Raw genomic sequence first — 22639 nt, forward strand, 5'->3', positions numbered from 1 at the left:
TATTAATAGTTCTTGTGTTTTCCATTATCTTCATCTGTAACAGTTAACATGTAATATGGCTTTATGAAGCTGCCACCTCATTCTCCAACCAGAGAATTTAAAAGTCCTCTTAGGCTAGGCTCCAAAACACGAGAGCAGACAGTATTAGCTCTTCCTCAGTCACACTATGCATATACCTCCAGTCAACAGATTTGGTGCTTGTTTTCAGGTGACTGTCCTGCCCACTTGAGGAAGAGCACAAGAGCCTTAAAAAAACTGTTATGGCTAGGATGTAAGAGGGAGCCATAGATTTTATGAACATGAGACATTCCTGGCTTATAGGATTTTATAAGCTACGAAGAGGAAGTTGTCTTTGAAGCATAAAGTGGTGGACACTTTGCAATCACTTTTGTTCTTACAGGCATTCAAGGGGAAAACACTCTCTGTCAAATCACAGCCTATATAATCATATTTTCCACATATAAACTACCAAATTAAAGGCAGGGAAGATACTCAGGCAGAGATGACTTCAAAGCAATTTCTTGTACTATCTGCAGGTATATACTCACAGACCGCTGTTCAGCCAGCTGAGGAGAAAGGGATTGCAGGTAGGGCAAAAAGGAAGATCAGTCTCCAAAAACTGGTTACTTACTCATGTTTGGTCTCAAATCAACTGCCAGTAGTAAACTGTACGCATTTATCCCATTTAGAGGTCCCACGTCTTTGTTCATTGCTGATTGACCTAGAACTGGCATATCGGTGGAAAATGTAGAGGAAGAAGGGGAAAGGAGAGGTTTCAACTTCATTTCTTCACATCTTGATATCATGAGCTCAAAAAACCTGCACTACTAGCATCAGATGTTGGTCTTCGGTTGCGCAGCGAGCATTAAAGTGACACCCACATCACTCACACCTATGGCTATTCCTGTGGAGTGATGTGTGCCTGAATGAAACTGTACAGTTTCATTGCTCTCTTAATTTTCCTACACTCCATATAATTCTTTTGCACATGAAACTGCATATTAGAAATTATAGGCCTACACCTTACGTGTCATGGGAAGCCTACCATCCTAAATGCATAAAGCACAGACGTTTAATACACCAATGTGTCTGAATGTGCAGGACTATGAAGAATCAATCCTGCAGGCTGTCCCTCTGTTACTCCAAGACACAATGAGACAAAACAGACTCACCCAGGAGAGCTGTAGTCTGTCCATTTGGAAATACAACTGCCCATCAATGACAAACCAGGGACACTGTAAAGCAAATAGTGGGACTATTGCACAGGCTCAAGATGAAAAAAAAAATAACTCCCAATATCTCCATGTTCAAATGAGAGAGAAAGAGAGGGCGTGTTTAAAGCAGAGAAGTCCCTTATCTAAAAGACATAAAAATGAAGACTGTTCAAATGCAGATCAGGGAGAGATGAGGCTTTCTAACACTGCCAAGGGAGAAATACAAACAGGCTGCATTTCACAGCCTCAATGCAAGTTATATTAATGAGTTTTCTTCAGAGAAGCAAAGCTTATGTCTAGCCTAATCTGCAAATACACAGAAGTTATTTTTCCTCTAAGCAGCTACAGGCTGGTGCAAATAAACCTCTTCGTCTTCCAACGTCAGCATCAGAGGTGGCTGACAATGAAAGTCTACTAGTGGCATTTCTTGCTACTCAAATCCATCTCCCCTTGACAGCTGACTGCAGTTCATTTTCATCTACTAACCCATGATGAATATCAAAAAATGCAACAAATGTTGGAGCTCCTGGTAACGATGAACTCTTCAAAGAAAAATAATTGTTCTTACAATGAAGATTCTTGCATGTGCATTTTCAAGAAATGCAAAACTGAATTACATAAAACATGCTACACAGTTGTCATGTAGCCTGTAGTTGCTCTGAAGTAGCTGGGCCACTTCAGTAAATAAACATCTAGTTTCAAAATATTTAATATATGCACTTAATATGCAACAGCTGTGTTAATAAAAGCTAGAGAAGATCAACTGTGTATGTCAAATTTCCTTTTTACCATTCTTTCTGGTTCTAACTAGGTAGATTGTGTATGCTTTGACATAGAGATTCTTCTTGTCTGTACAGTGCATATACCGTGGACCCCTCGTCTCAGATTGGGCTCCAAAATAATACCACGTAATAGATAAATTACAAGACACATCACTGAAGTACCTACATTTGTATAAATCAGTACTGTTTCTGCTAAGTCAGGACAGGCTACCGAATATCATTGTTTCTGAAGCTAGTGATTCTAAATGAGCAGCATCCAAAGTTGGTGATTCAAAATGAGCAGCATCCAGCCGCTTTGAATTTTTTTAACTTGTTATTATAGCCATAATAGGTTGCTTGCAGAATTACATTTTATTCATGAATAGTCTGCACATCTGCAGAATGTAGAAGATTTATTTTAACTTGTCTTTTTACAACTGGTCTGAGGATGAAATGCAACTTTGCCATAAAGTTCACCAGCTGCAGAACTTTTTTCTGTCCCATAAAACTCCTTAGATGAGGTTCAAGTGCTTTGGTGGGGAAACTTCCAGAGCAGATTCTTTTTTATTTTCCCCCAGCTTTTAAGTGGTGTATGTTCCTCCACAGGTACATACACAGAACTTGCAAATACTAATGAGAGCTACGCATGTGTTCCTGCGGGAAGGCAGACCTAATACTGAAACTCTCTGCTCTGCTACGGTGCTCATGTCAACAGTTTCATTTCTTTTGGCTAGAAGTGCCTATGATTTAGCCATTAATCCTGAAATAGAATTTTCATACTGAAGTGATAGGTAATACAAAATGGTGTTACTATATTTAAAATAATAATACTGTGTTTAAGAATCTCAGTGTTTCTTTTCCTTCAAGCACAATTTTACATGCCCTTGCAGACAATTACCAAGCATGAGGAATTAAAGTGCTCCAAGCCGAAAGAAGACTCCGATAATATCTCAAACTATGCAAACTTAGAGAACAACTTTTAACCACGTTAAAGGGATTTCTGTTCAATAGCCAGCTTATTAAAGTTAACAGGAGGGACAACAAGAAACAAGCCTGCAAAATCTCTGCAACTGCACAGCTCCTGGCCACCTCCGACTGCAGCCAGTAGCTACTCCTCTGTCTGTCTTTCTTAGTCCTGAGGATGGATGGTTAGAGAGAAGAGCAGATGCAATTTTAGCAAAGGTGGACCTAGACAGAGTAACTTAACCTGCTTGGCATAACTAACAGCACGACAGAGCTGTGGCAGCCTCTACTAGCAAGCAGAGAATAAATTCTCATTAGACTAACATAACAGGAAAGGCCAACACATACAAGTCACTTTATGATGATCTGCTGGAAAATAACTCTCAGCCAAAGCACCTTGATGCACCCAGTGTCACAGTAAAACAAAGTAGCTTCACCCATTTTAAATTTTATATGAAAAACTGTTTTGTTTTGCTGAAGCTATCAATTTCTAATTTAATTATGCTGAATATTGAATTCCACTTGTGTAACCCCAAATTGTCAATACATTATTTCACTCCTAAGGATTTCAGGTCCTTTCCTGTAAGACAATGCATCACAGTTTATTGAATTTCTATAGCATTGCCCAATTTTTCTTCTTTGCTTGTATATCAGAGTTACTTATTGTAAGATACTTATTTTAAAACTCTGATGATGACAAAGATATGTCCCCAATGTGATTTCAAGGATACACTTTAAAAAAACCCCAAACCCTCAGTAATAAGTAAGTTGCATGTTCATGGGATAGGAAGCAGAATAATTACTCAACTGCTTTAAATAAATTGTGGTACCTAATGTTAATCAGCTTTAGTAACCTCAAAAACAGGAAGTGAATGTACGTTCATTTATATTCATTAACTAGGCAGGCTTTCTATTTTAGGAAAGCAGAGGGGTTATGATGAGATTTTTGTTTCTCTTCCTCCTATAGAACATCAGTCCTTGGATCAAAAACATGATGTTTCACTTTAAACAGATTTTTTCACGCCTCAGAATTTTCTCCTGAAAACAACATTGAGCAAAAATGATCAGAACCATCAATATATTAAAATAGTAGGAAAATTAAATAAAGAAGATTTGATCCTTAGGGACACTGACTTTCTCCATGTTCAAGGGATAAAGAATTTGAAAATGGTGATGTAAAGATGGCAGTTATTCCTGACCTGACATGACTTGAAAGTAGAGTTCAGCAGAGCTGAGTCAACAAGATTTTTGTCACCAAAAGTCTGAAATACTCCTAGATCCTACTGAATTTAGTGCATTGATCTCCAGTGCACCCCAACAAGCATGGCATTTGCCTTACTGTCTAGGCTCTTGGGGCTTTTGCTGAATGAGGCTTTTTCCAAAATGTGGCTGAGCTCAGCCTGCTTGAAGACTAAAACAAACAAACCAACAAACCAAAAATGCACCCCAAAACTGAAAAGCATCCTCCAAAAGTTCCAGATACTCAAAGAGGAAGCAATTGTTTCAGGCTGTATTATTTTGGGCTGCTTTTCTTGTGAAATGCAGCATGTTGCCAACCAAGAAGGCTGTGGGCTGCTGTAACTCCAAAGTGTGAGGAAGCTGCTCAGTGTGAGGAGCATGCCTTGAGATACGACAAATGGTTTGGTGAGAATGGCTACTCCTAATTAGTCCTAATTACTCCTATATATGTATGTCTATATACGCACACATCTGTGGGTGTATATATATGTAGACCGTTTCAGCATTCCCTAGTGTCAAAAAGCTACATTTTTTTGGTGTCATATGGACCCGCAGAAAAGCAGGGACAGAGTATCTCTACATCTGCTGCTTCCTTCGTTTGAGCTGATAACAGGTATTCGGCCTTGCATGCCCCAGAGGTGCAGGCAACTCAGAGGTTTGAAGGGGCAGTGCGAAGTTTAGTTAAATGAAGCAGTAAAGCCAGACTGATCAAAAGTTCTTGGGAACCACAGTGCTGAACTTTTAAACTCATTCATGAAAGGCAGCTGACAGCTGATGTAGGAACCAAAACACCAGAGCAAGCTCAGTGCTTGCTACCCAGAGTGCGTCCTCATACCAGGAATTTCAGAGGTCAAATACCATTATGCGTATACACTTAAGGGAAGGTTTACTAATTAGTGCCAATTACAGAGTAAAATCTTCCTTTAATACAAGAGGAAAACCCAGGTCATCTTGGCTTTTCTTGAGCTGTTCAATGCAGCTGACCTCCTACTGCTTTCTTCCACAGGGCAGGCTAGTGGGCAGGAGAGGCAGAGATCACATCATAAATTCACTTTCAGTGCAGAGAAAAAAACCCTCCTCAATGACTACTTTGTGTTCTAAGACAAAGAGAACCAGAAAATTAAGCATTCCAAATTACCAAGAAAAATAAATTTTACACCTCTTCATTAGAATGTAGCAAAGCATCCTGCTTTCGATGAAAGCACTGGGAAATGTTTCAGAGAAGCACAGTGGCCAAGGGGTCAGGCTATCAGTTTCAACTAATATAAGACAACTGAAGTGAAAAGTGATATACCTGAAAGACAGAAAATAAAATGCAGAGCTTTATTATCAAGAAGGTGAACCAGAAAATAGCATACCAAGATATGCAGACAATTCAGTAGTAAGGAGAGGGGGAAATTCATCTAAGCACTGCCATGGACAGGAGTCCCAGCCATGGGCTCAGGCTACACAGTGTGAGGGACTATTCCCTAAGACTACTTGGACCAACATCAGATACCTTTAATTCTCCACTGATGCCTATTAAATTGCATTAATGCAGTGGAGCTCGCTTATGCCCCAAGAGGTCCCCCATAGAGAGCAAGGCACAGCTGCCTGCTCCAAAAGAGGAGCATTTCTGTCCGATTTCCTTTCCAACCAGAAATGTCAGTGCTTTGTGGAAGGCTTACGAGAGCCCATTGTGGCTCCTTGACACTGTCCATGCCGTGTGGGGAAGCTGCCTTCTTCCTGACATCTTAACAAATTTGGGAGCAATTCTTCACCTTGATTGTTAAAGACTAAAACCAAAACAACCACAATCAATTACAGCGTTCACGGCACAGGAGGAAATTTAAAAACGAGCTTTCAAGGTCAGGGTTTCAGTGGAAATAGATCCTTGTTGACAACAGGCAGAGCTTCCCTGAGCTGAGGGCTACATTTGCAGGGTGGCTACACTGTGTACATTTTCAGTGTGTTGGAGCAGCAAATAGGAACACATTTAGCTGATTTGCAGCACACAGAAGGGTTAACCTTACATTTCATGACAGAAGTTAACCCAAATAAGGTCTATGCTATTCAGTCTGAAGGGAAAAGAAATCAATTCTGGTTCCCGTGGGTAGGATTTCACCACTTGATTAGAGAAAGAAATGAATCTTTAAAGTATACTTACAGGAAAGGTATTTGCCATTTGCATGAGAGATGGGAATGGCTGCATCCCAAGTTAATGAAATCAAGTCTTCTGTGCCTGTTTGAGGATTTCATCTATTTGAATTATGCAAATATCAAATATAACTTCATTGTATAAAACTTCAAAATGAGAATGTTATCCATACATCCAGGGAGGCCAAAATAATATCCCCACTCCCCAAACTTAACATTGTTTCATTGAAGGCCAAAAAGAGGTTATTATTTGGTCCTGTAGCATTACGTTCAAGCTGTGACAGTCAATTTAGAGGACATTCCTGCCTGTCAGCAAATAAACATTAAGTCATTTTAAATTTAACCTCCATTTGATAAGGTTAAAGCAATTCTCTCTTGGAGACAGGGGCTCAGAGGCAGGCTTTTGAACGCTCGTCATTGGGCACAGGGGGACTGAGGGCCACGTAGGTTGTGAAGGAGGGTATCAAGGCAGGCTGGCAGAGTGGATCTGTGGCAGCAAGAGGAGGAGCAGCACAGGTGATGGCTTGCCCTTGATTCAGAGACCAAAACACGCAGGAAACGGATCCTTCACTTACAGGCAGGGATCCATGTATGCACCAAACTGTGTGGTCCCAGGCCAGTTTCTGAAAGTGTGCTTTTGGCAATAGGTATTGACAAGAAAATGTTCAGCTTGCATAAGCTTCTTGGCAAATTCAGCACCCTCCCAAAGGAGGATACAGAGTCAGATCGTGCCACACCAAGGAGCAACAAACATAACCTCTCCTTTCCAACCCACTGGAGGCCTGGGCCAGAGACACACCAGAGACACACCACCACTCCCAGCACAGGCAACCACATCACGGCCTTGCAGAGACGATCACATTCTCTACCCCAGAAACTGAATTAGTTTGGTCCAGCTCTCCACTTGGAAGGCTGTCCCTGAACATGTCCTTCTCATGATTAGAAATTTTCTCATTTCTGTCTGTACTCATTCATGGCCCCTATAGACCTATTAGTTCTTGTGCCAATGCCATCATTTAGATCAATGCAGGGAACATGGCAATATTTTGTAATATCAGAGCATTTGCACTGCAGGACAATGTTTCCTAAATTGTCAATATGCTCTTTATAATAGAAAAGAATGCATTTAAATGTTGGCTTGGACCAGAAGACAGATAGAAAGGGGACATTTTAATTTCAAGTCGCTATCAAAAAGCTTTTTAAAATTCAGTAGACAGGTATATGAGCAGGAATAGGAAAAGGGAAGGGAATCAAGACAATGGAAAGTTTCAATCTCCAGACATTGACTTTTAACAATGAACTCCCAAGGCGGCCTCCAAGTACACCAGGTGGAGAAAATCGTTTAAGAAAGGGCACAAGAGAAGCACTGAAAGAGAGAAGAGGTACACACAAACCTCCACAGGCACAGAGAGATCAGATCTGCTCTGACTTTGCTCAGAGACTGCTCCAACTGTGTGGGGTGATGGCCCTTGGTAGCCACCAGATCAGCAGATAGCAGTTTCATAACTCCTCTCTCGTTTTCCTCTTCTGTTGATGTTTGGGTTTTTTTTATAGCCCAAATTAGCAAATCTATAGTCCACGTGGATTTAAAGCTATGTAAATTCAGAGTTAATCAAGGGTACTACAACTTTCAGACTCAAGTCTCTAAGCTGAAGAGGAAGATTTCTGCATGCTAGAGTGAAGGTCATTGGCCCTACAACTGAAACAAAGGCAATTGCGAACTCCTTGACATAAGGCCTAACTTAAACAGGCTGGCATCCCTGGGCAGTTTCTAAAGATGCACAGCAAGACTTCTAAGCTTAACTCATAGCACAATGAGATCAGATTGATTGTACCCAGAGCCACTCCGTATATGGCTGTTACTGAATCAGTTTTGCAAGACTTTCAAAGCAGGGTACAAACCAGATCTTCCTCTTTCGTTGGTACTCACTGCCCCAACGTACTTATAGACAATTCAAAGCCACCTGTATTCTTCATTTTGCTATGTTAAATAATAAAAACTCATTTTAGTTTCTGTTAAAGGCTTGTCTGCCCATTCTCCAGTCATCTTAGAAGCCCTCTTCTCCAACCTCAACATGGGTAGTTAGACATTGCATTTTTTCAAAAGTTCAAGTTTAAAAAAAGATATATTTTAACCATTATACTTCACTAGCTGTTACCCACCTAGAATCATTGTCCAAGACTTTCAAAGGTATGTGTACATCTGCAAATACCAATAGATGCTTTTACACATTTTGGCAGGCATTGATGTCATCATTCCTACCACTAGTATTCAGGTATTTCAGTTTTCAAGGCAAAAAGATCACTTAAATACCATCTTTTGAACACCTGTGACACAACCCATTCTATCCATTTTAGACTTGCATTTCTTTCAACCAATCAGAAAGATCTGTTCAATAAACTTGTGACAGAAAGTCGCAAGGCTTTTAGCAATTTCACCGTCTGAAGGGCAAGGGCAAAGGCAAACTTGACTAGCATGCTTGCTTTTGACTTCTGTTTGTCCTTCACCCTACCACATTAGTTCTTATCTAACGGTTAAAAACCTGACGTGTTAAAGTCATGTCCACAATACAGACTGTTTGAATCTCTGTGTACCTTATTGCTGAGGTACTGCAATCTTTAATTACCTTGAAAGTTTAATTCTGATTGTTGGCTCAGTCATAGCAGTTTCAAGAACTTCTCTTCTATTGATATCCTTAAGCATTACTAAGAGACTCAGTTGGTGAAGACCTTTGTTCTTAATGCCTCTAAGGGACAAATTTAAGTTCAGTTTTATTTTCAAAATCAGGGAGTTCAAAAGTTGCCTTTAGAGGAGAGACAGAATGTGAGGCAGAGGAATTTAAAAAATCCACAAATACCAGAGCTTATCAAATGAGAAACATTTTGACACACACACATATACACATAGAGTTAAAAAACACACCCAGTAATGAATACATTTTTTTCTTGAAAAGTTTATGTTTGGGAGGCAGAGGGGTGTAGGAAGAAAATAGTAAAAATTTGAGGGAGAAGATTTTAATCAATTTTTTCTTGTCCAACTTTTTGTTCTACCATCTTAAAAAGTTCATGTTCCTGTACCTGGCTGAAGGCAGACTCTAATTACTTGCCTATTTTGACATACACAGAAAGTTTCAGATTAAGAGCAGACATACTGGGACAGACCTAGGACTCATCTGCCCATTCATTTCTCTCTGTGATGATCCCACACAGACATCTGCGGGAGAAGGAACAAGCATAGATGGATTTTCCTGTACTGTTCACACTGAGCTTTTGGCACTCAGCAATATCAGGACTTTCTAAAGTGGAGATTATATCTTGTTCTTGACAGCGCTATCCTTCAAGGTTACATTTAATCTTTTTTGGAGCCCAGTTTTACATTTGGCCTCCACAACAATAAGTTTCACAATTTAAATATTACGCTTTATGGAAAAAGTGCTAGAATAATTATAGTTTTTTGCAATTTAATAGAAGGGGTACATATATACTGAGTTCCAGGGATTTTTCTAGGAAGGAGCAATCAGGACATTCTTCTAACATTTCTTCAAATCAAAATCACCTTCAGTAGCACTATGCTAGATATACCACTAAAACAAAAGACTGAGCCTGAGGCGGCCCCTCTTTTAGCTATGTAAGACAATCATTACATTCAACAAAAAGCAAGCTGGCAATATTATATGGAGGAGCAAAGCAAGGTGGATTTGCACAAATGCTATATGAACAGGGACAAAATATTTAGACTGCCCTCTGAAAGGGGCCGTATCTGAGCTCTTTTGAAGGGTTCAGCTGAGGATTGGAGCAGAACGGCTTCTTAAATATCTGTGCAGATGCTACCGAATAAAACATGAGAAAAGAAAGCCATTTACACCGAGTGAGGACAAGGATGGGTAGCTAAGCAATGTTATCTTCTCTAATGCACCTCTGTGTCTGGGTTTCTCTATATTCATGAGTAAAGTTGAGTTTCCTGGTAATTATTACATATTTGCACCTGTTTGCAGGTGGACATCAAGAGTTTTTTGAGTGCTCACAGAAATCTCTATACATGTTTCCATAACAAGCATACACTTTCTGTCAGTGAGAGCCCCAACTCTAACCCCATAAGCTGCACTTTCAACTTACATACCTTCTTTTAAAAATTCATAAGAACAAACATAGTAAGTTCTTTTAAGAGAATTAAGCACAACCACCAGAGGCATAAAAACAGCTTAAGAGGAAACAAGGAAAAGTTAGCTCATAACAATACCTCTTTCTTAGTTTCACCTTTCCTTGTAAGTCACTATTTATACGATTAAGAGGTTCTTGGCAGACTCATTTAATCTATAATATTTTGACCTTGATATTACTCATGCATCCACAACAGAGATCAGAAGGATAACTGCTTTCTCACTTAAGTATAGGGCTGGCATCTAGCAGCATAAACATGCTTATGATGCCCTCAAAAAAGGCTAGAAAAGTGCTACAGCACATTGTGCCAAATGTAGGTTGAAATCTTAACTGTTTATCTTCAGTGGAAAACATAATCTTAAAATTCCTTCTTAGTAGTTTTTCAACAGTACTGCTATCCAGTAAAATCGTAAGTTCAGGAACTCACTTGCAACAATGAAAGGGAAGAAAATAACTTTAACCTGTTGGTTGGCAGTTGGTTAGTTCTCAGTTTCTAACACAAATGTTGCCTTTAGGAAACCAAGAAGTTATGTAGGATAAAATTGAAAGCTTCACGTTGCTAATAAATGCTTAGATATTAAAGCTGTCTTCCATTAAAATTCACAGGCAATCATTGTTTAAAGATAATGGTCTCAACATCAGCTAGGAAAACAAAAGATTTAATTTTGTGAAATGTGGAATAATTGGAATATGAAACAATAGAGGAATAGATAATGCATTTAGTTTTCACAGGTGAAGACTTCAATAAATCATCTGTGAACTTGCCACAAATGAGTCCTATCTGCTGAAACTGGGGAGTTGCAAGAGCAATCTACAGTGTCTGGCTCAGAAAAGATAGCAAGAAATAGATAGCTCAGAAAAGAAAGAGAGAAATTGGAAAATTAATGCTTAAGACAATAGTCTCTTGACCAAAGAATGAGGGCAGTAGACCAAAATTGATGAGACAGGATTACTTAACGTAGGGCTGCTGTATTCTACCTGAGTGCTGTCTCCCTCAATTGATTTCATACCTGGAGCAACATCTGTATTTCTCCACTTTGATAGAAATAAATCTTCCTGCTTTCTTATCCACTCTTTGAAGAAAGAGACAGCTTCCAAGGCTTCTACTTGTAAGAAAACATGTCCTGGAGAGGGTTTGCCATGGTACAGAGTATGTTTTTAAGAAGCCGAGATGACACAGCCAGACCTCAGCTCTCCAAAGGCAGCAGCCCCCTGCCTCTTTCTTGGCTCATGCTGCCACAGCAAGGGATGTTGCCTGCACTTCCCTCCTTCCTTCGCTTAGCATATACATAGGGTGCTGCAAGAACAAGGGCCAATAGGTTTATTATCCACAGCTTGTAAGAGAGAGAGAAAGTAAGATAATACTAAGTTCAAGGCCAACACTGGTAACAGTCTTTAATGAGGCTTAAAGACTTTGGGCAGAGGCAAGTACAGGGCAGAAGTACTTAAGAAATCTCAGCTGTCCACTTAGTCTCCGGACAACACAGATGGTAGAGTATAAAGAAGTGGAAAGATACTTGTGCTGCCTGTGCCAGTTTCCTTGTAGGCATCAGGTGAAAGACAGAAGCATGGTCACGATTTTCACTAAGCACCAGTAAAGCACTCATTGTCCTCCTGGGCTTCTTGTGCCCAGAAGCAAAGATGGTAGTCACGTGTCCACAGAGACCATATCTGCCAGCATATCATGTATGGAGAATTAGGTGGATTACACTAGTGGTGAGTTTGGTTCTCTGACTACAGTATTTGTAGGGTTAGGTTGTCTTTAAAGCTGCAGACTTTTCATGTTGAAGCAATTTTTAAGTACTCTAATGCAAAGTGTAATCACGCATTGATTTTTCCATTAAAAGTACAAAAGTCTTAAATACCCTGGGGGTGCTGGCCTCAATTAGTCCCTATTCTTTCATTCTTTTTCTCTCTGTACCATTTTGCCATTCCTCAACGTAGGAGGAAAGGAAGAGTGTCTACTTAAGCCAAAACCACAGTCTCCTATTACATGAGTCCAGTTAAAAGCGGGAGTAGATAAATTGCTTTTTGTACAATAAATACAAGAGGGAGGAAAATTATGCTGGTTTCTGCTTATGTTCATTTTTAAATTACAGTGTGGGAAAACTGAACATACAGACATCTGGATTTTGGAAATGTGCCTTGAGTCTATTTTACTGCGGCTATGTATTTTTTTTAAAACCAACAGAAGTCCCACAGCTCTTCAGAGGAGGCTGGTTGTACACAATCACCCCGAAAAGCCATGATCCCTGAATGCAGCCATTGTCATCTCTTGAGTAGCTGAGCTTCGGTTTTGTCCCACCAGCATTCAGTAGTATTGATCGATTTTGCCACTAACACCAGGCTTTTGCAGAGAAGAGGAAAGCAAATTTTACAGAACACCAGTAGGTAAATCCTTTGCTTTTATCTCTTTTCCAGAAAGCAGCACCTAAAAGAAAAATCTTACTAGTGACAGAGGGTGGGTGTCCCATTCAGTTGAATGACCAGACCCTGGTCTGTTGGTGTAAGTGTTTCATGTTCCCTGCTCAGCCCCTGCTACTCATTTCAGTGCATTTGGTCTCCTACGTGTCTTGTGTAATTCAAAGCCCTGCTCAGGGAAATATATGGATGAAGACACCATATAAAACATAGAGATGAAAATAATATCCAGCCTACAATGTATTTATCTTCAGGCACCCCTCCAACAAAGTCTCTGAAGAAAGGCAGCTGAGTGGAATGATTAAAGAAATGAAACAAGAGGAGTCAATGAAGCTGAGTTTAAAGAACATGGGTTGGAGCTGTGTTCTGGAATCTAATCAATTAGGTTATTCCTTCAATTTTTGTTCTATCCCTAAGCTTTACCCTTTTCAGCAAGGAAAAAACCCAGCCAATTTCCATCCTATGAAGAAGCATCTAATTTTCCTGTAACAGAACTCTTACCATTGTCAAGTTATACTGTGCCTGAGTCATCTCAAGATGACAACCACATATTTTTCACAACTACTTGAAGTAATCTGCTTCCTGAAAACCCATTTGCCAAGTGCCTTACGAAATACATTTCCTTAGTGATCTTTGGAAAGGTTATTTCTACACACAATACCTTTATTGTGAGCAAAACATTAATCTGCCAGCACTAGTATATGGGGAAAAAAATGGTGTTCCACCATAAGTTCTAAGAGGTCTTTTTAGCTTCTGACTCAAAGTTCTATCTAGCTTTAGCTTATAGCTAGGTACAGCTGTGTCCTTGGTGGTTACAGTGGCATTGGTATTGTTATAGAATAGCCTGGCATTGCTTTAACAGTTGCCACCAAAAAAGTGGCAGGAAAGAGGCCAGAGAGCCCAGCAGATACGTCACTAGCACAAGATTCAGCAGATGCATTTGTGCCTCTCCATAGCATCTGTGGCCTTGGTCAGGTCACTGAGTTCTTTCTGGCTAGCTTTTCCAGCCCTTCCCTTTTACCCATTTTGTTTGGCTTTAGAGACACGGACGCTCTTTCCTTCTGCGGCACTTTGACCAGAGTCTCAGTAAAGCCTCTGCCTGCTATTGCTCTATAAAGCAGACCACACCTGACGCTACCTGTACCATACCACATCAGATGAAACCAGCACTGCTACTGTCTTCAGGTTGACACTCAGTGTATTTGACATACTTAAGCATTAGACCAAAGAAAAATATTTTAAAAACCAGCACCACACTGCCTTTCTCAGATGGAGGCACTGCTATAGATTATGATAAGCAATTCCCTTCCCTGCTCATTAAAGAAGCTGTAGGATATTTGCTGTCCAAGCATGTAGGTAAAATTCATCTTACATCAGAAGGTCCCAAAGCAGAAAAGCTGCAGTTCTGCAGTGATAGGAAAGAGATAGCAAAGACAATTATCTGCCCTGCTTAGCATGGGGGAGCTGACAGAGCTAGGCTGGTACCAGCAGGGTCTCCAGTTAGGTGGGTCCAGCTGCAGCTCTGGCCCATGCCAGCTGCTGCAGCTACAGCATTGCTTTAATGCATCCACCTCAGTATTTTTGTAGCAGTCAGATTACTTCGATACTTGTCTTTTCTGGAAGGAAGCTCAGGATGGATGGATGTTTCATCACGGTCAGGAGACAGAAGAGCGCTGCCCAGATGCTGGCTGGCAAATGGCAAAGCACCCACAGTGCCTAGCAGCCCCATGCAGTGGCATCCCTCCGCTGTGCAAACAGAAGAGTATTGCTCCAAAGGGCAAATTGGAAGTGCATACAAAGAAAAGCAGAGGATGTAGCAACACTAAAGGACTTTTTTATTTCAGCGTATTTACTATAGTAGGCTTCAGGCTGCTTTATACAAAATAATTAAGGCTTTTAGAAGAAGCACAAAACTGAAGCTGACAAGGGAAATATCGCAGAAGCTTTAGAAGCAATTCATTTTTCATCTGAGACAGTCAAAACTCACTTCATTGTAGAGTACAGGTTCAGGTCAGTCAGATCTAGTCTGACGACAAATCACACAGCTGCTTTTCTATAATTGTGGCTTTATATGATTGACCGGATTAAGAAGGATGTAGCCATGGCCAGCAAGCAGGCACTGCTGGCATGGAGCCACTGGTGCAAAGGCCCACCCCACCAGCAGCTTGCGTGGAGGCTTGTCCCATACTGCTCCCCTTTCCCAGTGAGCAGGCCACCTGTTAATATTTCCTAAAGATTTTTAACTTACATAGTTTCAGCTATGAAAGTGCCTTTTTTTGGTAACATTTATAATTATAACACTAGCTGGATCTCTCTTTTACAGGATCCTTCTATTACATTCCCCTTCTTTGTTTGCCATAATGCAGTTATAGTTTATATCATAATACATATAAGTCTCCAAACTCACCCTTTCTTAAGAGCTCACTGCTGCAGTGCCAGGGGCTCAGGCATTGGAGCAGCAAGAGGTCCCCAGGGGCACCTCGTGACCATTTAGGTAGCCTTCTGATCACCGCCCTGCCCTTTACAGCCACAGGAGAAAGACAAGATCAAGTCGCCACAAAGACCGAATCAATTCCTGTCGGGATGGGTCGAGCATTAGAAGGTTTTAAATACTGTTAAAAGCTTGCATTTCATCAAAGTGCCATCAGCCAAGTATTTTCATAAGCACTACAGCTATCCAGTTTCTGCTGCTGGGGGTCAAGAAACTGTTACTAACAAATGCTGCTAATAACCACTCAAAGAATTAAGTTCGGCTATATTTTCTCTGCTATTCATGACAGGCCACACTCAAACAGACACATGTAGACCTTCACTAGAAGAAAGATCTGCTGTCCCAACATGAGCAAACTTGCTTTAACAACAGCAAACCTGGCTAACCCACACAGTGTCAACCAGTCTGATCTACACTGCTCATATGGATGGGCTGACTCACTGGCGGCAGTGGAGTTTTACCACATGACTCAGAAGATGATTAAATAAATCACACACACAGAGATTGTGGGAAGTATGCCCCAGTCTATCCAAAAGCAAAAAATGCCTAATTTCAGCAGCAGGAGCATTAAGCAGAGACTTACATGTGCTGTGATGTTTTTCTTGAAGCCAACAGCAATAGCGGGAAGGAAGTTGGAAGGAATAGCACTGCACAGCATACTTTATAAAAACAGAATTGGTTTTCTCCAAAATACTGGGACAAATTTGCATCCCTCCACTCAGGCAAATCTACCAAAATTCGAGCTGAACAGCCCCTGGAAGTATCGCCTCCCCAACACCAGGCATAGTTACTGCAGCCATTGGGCCAGTCCTTCCTCTCCGGAACAAGCGTAGCATGGTAGCCAGAAACAGAAGGAACTGACATCTTGACATCAAGGACTTCAAACCCCAACCAGACCATCTGGGCTTTAAGCCAAAAGATTTGAACGCTGCAGCCACCTTCCTTAGACAGAAGCTCCTCCCCAGGTGAGCTCAGCCTGCCCAGCACAGTGGTGCTCTCCTCGCTTGGCCCCTTGTCACCTTCCTCCTCCATCACATCAGTGGTGTCACCCCAACTGTAACCTATTCTGCAAGCGTCAGTACTGCCTGTGTCAAGTAGCCTTTCACTTCCAACATTTACAATTCATTTTCATGAATCTTCTCAAGTGCCACACAATAACGTGACACTAAAAAAGCATCAGTTCCTTCTTGTGTCTTCTTCTACTTAGCTTTTTCTCATCGTCAGGAGATTTATGAATTTAATCTCCGTTTTATAGAACTTATCACTTTTAACAACTAGAAGAAGAAAATGCTAAATTGTTTTTATTGCTGTTAGATGTTCAAAGACATCATGCTATATCCTGTCATTTACATTTCACATTAAAAGTGAAATATGTTGGGAATGCGCAAGTATTTGTTTTAATTTGACCCATCTGTTAAATGAAACACAAAGAGGACTTCTAAATCACTATATTTAAATTCAGCGATTTGTAAACAATTTATATGTTCATTTCTTCTGGGTTAAAACTGCCCTAAAGCACCACTCTTATGAAATCTCCAAATTAAATTGCTTTGCATTGTTCTCAGGGATGCAGGCCACAGTTTCTTCCTCCTCAGTTTATTAATTTATTTCCCAAAGCAAGTAAATTTAAGAGTCTTGCCACTGAAATAACTTTGGGGAATTCACAGAACTATCTACTAGCTCCAAAAAGCTGAGAGCACAGAGAAAGTGTCAGATACTGGAGGCAAATTCCCTTAAGATAAAGGACAAGTCAATTGCTTTCATTTAGCTTTTTCACACTTCTGCAAGCAGCACTAGGTCTGCCCTATTCCACACTAGACCATCATCAAGCAGGAACAATAATCAAGAAGAGGAAGAAAAGCTGTGGCAATTTACCTTCACCTCTTAACCCAGCTAGAACTTGCTACAGGATCTGGATCTTAGACTGGACTTTAATGTAGCTGTGTATGACAATTTACAAGGGGAGAGAGATGCACAGCCATTTAAAGATCCCCCAGTAGCACTTTACTTAAAGAGCAGAGCCTTATCTCTTTTCCTGCTTTGTGCAACGTGCTGTATTTACCATTAGCTGCTAAGCCTCTACCCCAGAAATCAGTGTTTTCAGAGGAGTAAGGATACCTTTTAATCACCCAGATATGGGGCCTCTCATCCCAGACACCTTGCGCAAGGAGATGATTTCTTCATTAGATGTAGACTCCAAGCATGAGGAAGAGCTCTGTACAGCCTGGAGTGTCACATCTCGCATTCGAAGCCTCTGTCACCCTCTCTGCTGGTACAGTGTACAACTCCACCCTTTCCCCAAACCTTTAAGTCATATGCCTTGTCTGTAGGACAGGTTTTCGCCATGTTCCCAACTCTAACACAGGTGCAGCATAAAAGGAGCTGAGTGTGCCCAGGGCTCCTTATCCTGCAGCTTCATATCCCAGCCATGGACCACGACAAAAGCAGGACTAGATGAGGAAGCAGAGAATACTCAGGAAAAGGAAAAAAAGAGGGGAAAAAAAAGTCCTAAAAAAGCTAATCTACTTAAAGCTGTAGAAGTGGACAGACTCACAACTTTCAATTCCCCCTCTGCAATATCAAGCAGAGCACCAAAAAGCAACACAGAAATACAGTGTCTACTGTGGATTCATACTGTGGACGGTTCATTTATTATAGCCAGTATTGTATTAAACAACCCAACAAAACAAGAGCTAGCAGTAATGCAGCCAGGGCATGATTAAGGGTGCCTCTAAGAGCATCAACAAACATGGAGCCTACATGGATCACAGCCCGGAAAGATTCCAAGTTTGTGAAATGACAGCTTGATTAGTTTTTGTCTGACAAATGTGGTGAGGGAGATCAGAATCAAACATAATTCCAAGGTTACAGGCCTTCAAATAAAAACAGGAAAAAACATTCAGAAAGGGCAACAGCAATTTGCAAGACCAAATCAACTCTCCAGCCCAGCTTTCTTAATGTTCAGATGCAATACAGCCACAACTGCTGAAGCTCAATAAGGACCCTCCAGGGAGCATCCTGAATTAACAAGGACATGCCGTCGGGGTGGGACAAGCTTCAGATCATGCAAGACAGTCTTCTCTCCCATCAAAAGGCTTACTAAATACGCACGTTTGTGATTTAGTGGGAAAACATGCGAGTGGAGCTACTTTATATCCAGGCAACCACTGCCTGTTAATACTGCAAAGGTGAAGCAGCAACACAGTATTACCCATAGTGCTGCATATACCCTGTTACGCATATTGCTGCATGTAGGCATGCAGTATAATCAAACAACATAAATAGCAGACACTAAATGGACTTTTCCTTCTTCTTCCCTCCCACCTGTTCTAATGACAAAAAGAGTGAGTCAAAAACATGCAGGGAAACCAGGTCTCTTAAAATATGCCATTGCAACCAAAAGTATCCCTCTCCTCCATTTTGCACTAGTTTCAAACCACACATCCCCCATTTTGGTGAGATAAAATGGAGGCTTCTGGGTTTCCTTCCCCTGTGGAAAGGGGGCTGGAGAGGGGAGGCAGAGTAGGACAGGGGTCTTACCCAGGAATAAAATGATCTGTCTCCTGGAGCTCCTGCCCTCTGAGCTCTCACTTTTTCTTAGGTACTGCTCCTGATGTCTTAGTCCACCCTTCACTGCCACAGTTCCTTCGTTGCGGATCATCAGGGTTTTCATCATGCTGCGGCACATGAAGGTGACAGATCCCAGCACTATGATGTACACAGCAAAGGCACTGAAGATGCTGGCCTGAAAGACAGACCACTTGGAGGAGAGGCTGGTACAGATGGTCATATTGTGCTTCAGCTCAGGGAGGTGGTGCCTGGGCATAGACTTGTCACAGGCAATCGTACCTTGGTAGCCCTCAATGGTTTCCAGGGGATATTCTGTGCCCATGGCAAAGAGCAGGGGCAGAGCCACGATGACAGATGTCCCCCAGACAAAGGCAATCAGCAGCTTCACCGTGCGGGGTCCAGAGACAGCCTTGAACTTGAAGGGGTGGCAGATAGCCACATACCTCTCAAAGCTGAGGGTGGCAACATGCAGCACAGTGGCATAACTGCAGGCTTCAAAGAGGAAGTAGTAGAGCTTGCAAGCTATGTTGCCATTAGGAGTGGAAAAGGGGCTCCAGATGGCACTGAAGAACTCCATGGGCATGCCCAGCAGGATGACCAGCAGGTCAGAGCAGGCCAGGCTCACCATGTGGTCTGTGACCTCCTTCTGCAGGTAGCCTTTCTTCTGCAGGATCCTGGTGGCCTTGATGGTGATGCTGTTGCCCAAGATGCCCGCAATGAAGATGCAGACATACACTGAGGCCAAAGTGATCTTGATCCAAGGAGACACCTCAAACTCAGGGACGTGGCTGTGGTCAATGAGATGAGAACAGTCTGAAGGGGATGTCTGTCCTGCCATGAGCAGCCCCTGGGGGGAGAAGGAGGGAGGAAGAGCCTTCCTGCCCTCTCTGACGTTCAAATTCACAACAAATAGATCCTTTTTCGCTTTGCCCCTCTCACCGAGACGCACAGGTCAGAGCAGCCAAGTACAACGAACGTGTCTCAAGTAGCTACACCTGTGGGTTTTGTTAGCAGCAGCTACTGAGTCAATAAGCCGAGCAGGAAAGCGTTTCAGCTCTTACCTATCTTTATGGCAAACACCTCTTGCTCCTTTTGGATTTTCCCCCTCCTTTCTCTACTGAGTGAAGCTGCCGTTCTCCAGCTCTTTGCGGTGTGAACTGCTCTCCTTTCAACGCTTGCCTCTTCCTCTGCAAGGAAAGGTAGCTTTTGGTCCCGAACCCAGCAGGAGGAAGTCAGAGTTTCTGTGTGGTTATAGCTGCTCTGTTAACCATTAACCTAAATCTTGGCTATCCCTCAGCACTGGCAGCAAAGCAGGTTTAGAAAAAAAAAAAAACACACACACCACCAAGCCACTCATGTCTGACATTCACTTCCTGTAACAGGAGCTCCTTCTCAGGGACAAAAAGGTGTTTCTCCTAAAGCTGTTAGGTTGGTGCGGTCAGGCTGAATACGTGAACAGGTGCTGAAGAGAAAGTATCTGCTCATGAGTTTAACATTAACTGGGCTTCAGACTTTACTTCTATATGCGCCAATGTCAACATGCATCACTACTTTACATTTCCTTTAATGAAGACCTCTGCATCTGCCGCAGCAGTGTTTGTTACGCAGCTTGTGCAGCCACGGACTGATTTACATCAACAGGAGGTTCTGGTTTTTAGTTGCTGCTGATGAACTGGTAGCTTCTTAAAATAACTGTTTAGAATTTAAAGAGTCTCCTCAGAAGTTATAAGCTGAACTCTAGATTTAGGCACATCGATTGACTCCCTTTAAATTTCCATCTTCTCATGTTAGATAACAAAAATAATGAAGTTAGTAATCCCCATCATGCTCATGTTTTCAAATATGAAGTTAGTAATCCCCATCATGCTTATGCTTTCAATAATCCAGAGTAGCAGGGGATGTAAATGTGCTTCCCTCTCTCGTGTCTCACCCCAGGGGGAATGAATTTAATGCACTCTTTAGTTTAGTTTCAAACCATAGCACTGAAGGCTCCCAAGGTAACCCCTGGAAACATTTAATTAGAGGGTGTGTATATGGATTAGGAAACCTTTAAATTACAATGCAAAACGGCAGAACGGCTTTTGCAGCTATAATCAAGAGAGAGGCCCAGTACAGTGATCTGCTCCAATACCAAATCTAAGAACAGGGGGTTCACAAAGTGATTTTTATTAACTAGACAAGCTCATGTGACACTTTCAGCTCATGATAAAAGAGAAACATTAGAAAGCTGTTATTAAGCAGTCTCCTCACATTCAGTGGTTATCACTGTACCTCAGCAGCCCAAGTATATCATGAACAAAAGATGCCCAAAACAGGATAATCAGCACCTGTGTCTAGGCATTATTTATGCATTCCTGTTTCAGAAAAATCACCTCAAACCTTGCAGAACTTCAGGCCCTGTAGTCCCAGTCATCTTTCCTTATGTTTGATAATTCACATTTGTTCTGCTCAGACAAGCTTTCTATTATTACCCAATTTCTTTCACTTAATTTTACTTTATAAAAGTGTGAACAAAGATTACATATGCATGACTGAATTGTGGAAATGAAGCTAATTAAAATTTGCTGCTTACCATCAAAAGAGAAAAAGGGAGAGAGAGAGCAGGAGAGAAGGCCCAATAGGATTAGATCTCCCCCTTTTTTCCACACCAATTATAAAATGCAGAACACAATTTTGCAGTTTTCAATATTATCTTTAGAACATACACAAAGTTTATTAACTTTCTAATAAAGAGCTGGTGCCACAAAGGGGATAGAAAGGAAAGAGACAATTGTGGATACTCATAGACTGAGGCCACTTAAAAGAAAAAAATCTTACATAGGTTACTGGACTAAATAAACCAGCAGTGAGTATTTCAGAGATAGGTATAAAAACCCTATCATGGATGATTACAAAAAAATATATCTTCCTGGAGGGAGACATTTCTCCCCAGCTAAATGTGCTTAATGCCTTTTTGCAGCATGGAGGTTGAGAGACCATAGTCTTTACCCTGCTAGATATGATACCAGTTTAAAAAGTTATGATTTGTGTAATGGTCTAATTTTAGGGATTTTGTTAAGTTTTCATCGATATCTTGTAGCATGAGTACCACAAGTTAATTTTTCTGTTGTTGCCTTTCCCTTAGCAGTTTTGAAAGTGAATGTGGCCTGTGTAGTTGTACCTGGGAGAATGCTCCAGGGAGTCCCTCCTGACCCAGTTTGTTGCAATTGCACACAATGACTTCAGCCCTAGCACCGAAGAGGAGTCAAGAACATTAAGGATAGAGATCACTCTATTTCTTTCTAAAATCAGCACACATGGATGCTGCACGCTGCAGCCAATCACTTGTCAGCACCTTGGTAAGAAAACAGAGCATCCTGTAGATGCAGATTACATGGGCACAGGGTGGCAGCTGGCTCTGCGTGCCACTCGCTCGGCCACAGTCATGCTCACCTGAACGTTTGGGGCGATGCGGTTGTTGGTAAGAGATGACAAGTGGTGGGAGCCAGAGAAACACTGAGATGGAGCATGGATTGTTGTTGCTGTAGTATATAAGGTGATTTTTCACTTTCAGAGATAATAAAGCTGCTGTGATCATCCGCCCCAGTTTGTTATCCAGGAGAGTTTACAAGGTTTCCTGAAGGGCTGTTTGCTTTCTTGCCTGGTCCTTGGATAACGCCCTGGTGAAAGGCATTTTGGGGTAG

The 22639-nt window shown here is 41.5% G+C and overlaps 1 protein-coding gene across 1 annotated transcript; it reads right to left on the reverse strand.

The window, feature by feature from the left end:
- Positions 1 to 18926: 18926 nt before the first annotated feature.
- GPR39 (G protein-coupled receptor 39) lies at positions 18927 to 19794 on the reverse strand (the record flags this gene model as incomplete). Its single annotated transcript, XM_009699123.1, has 1 exon — positions 18927 to 19794. A coding segment is annotated over exon 1 (868 nt), but the record flags the coding sequence as incomplete, so codon positions are not given.
- Positions 19795 to 22639: the final 2845 nt, after the last annotated feature.

This window comes from Cariama cristata, unplaced genomic scaffold (genome assembly GCF_000690535.1).
Source record: "Cariama cristata isolate BGI_N322 unplaced genomic scaffold, ASM69053v1 scaffold15954, whole genome shotgun sequence".
In the NCBI taxonomy this organism is placed as follows: Eukaryota; Metazoa; Chordata; class Aves; order Cariamiformes; family Cariamidae; genus Cariama; species Cariama cristata.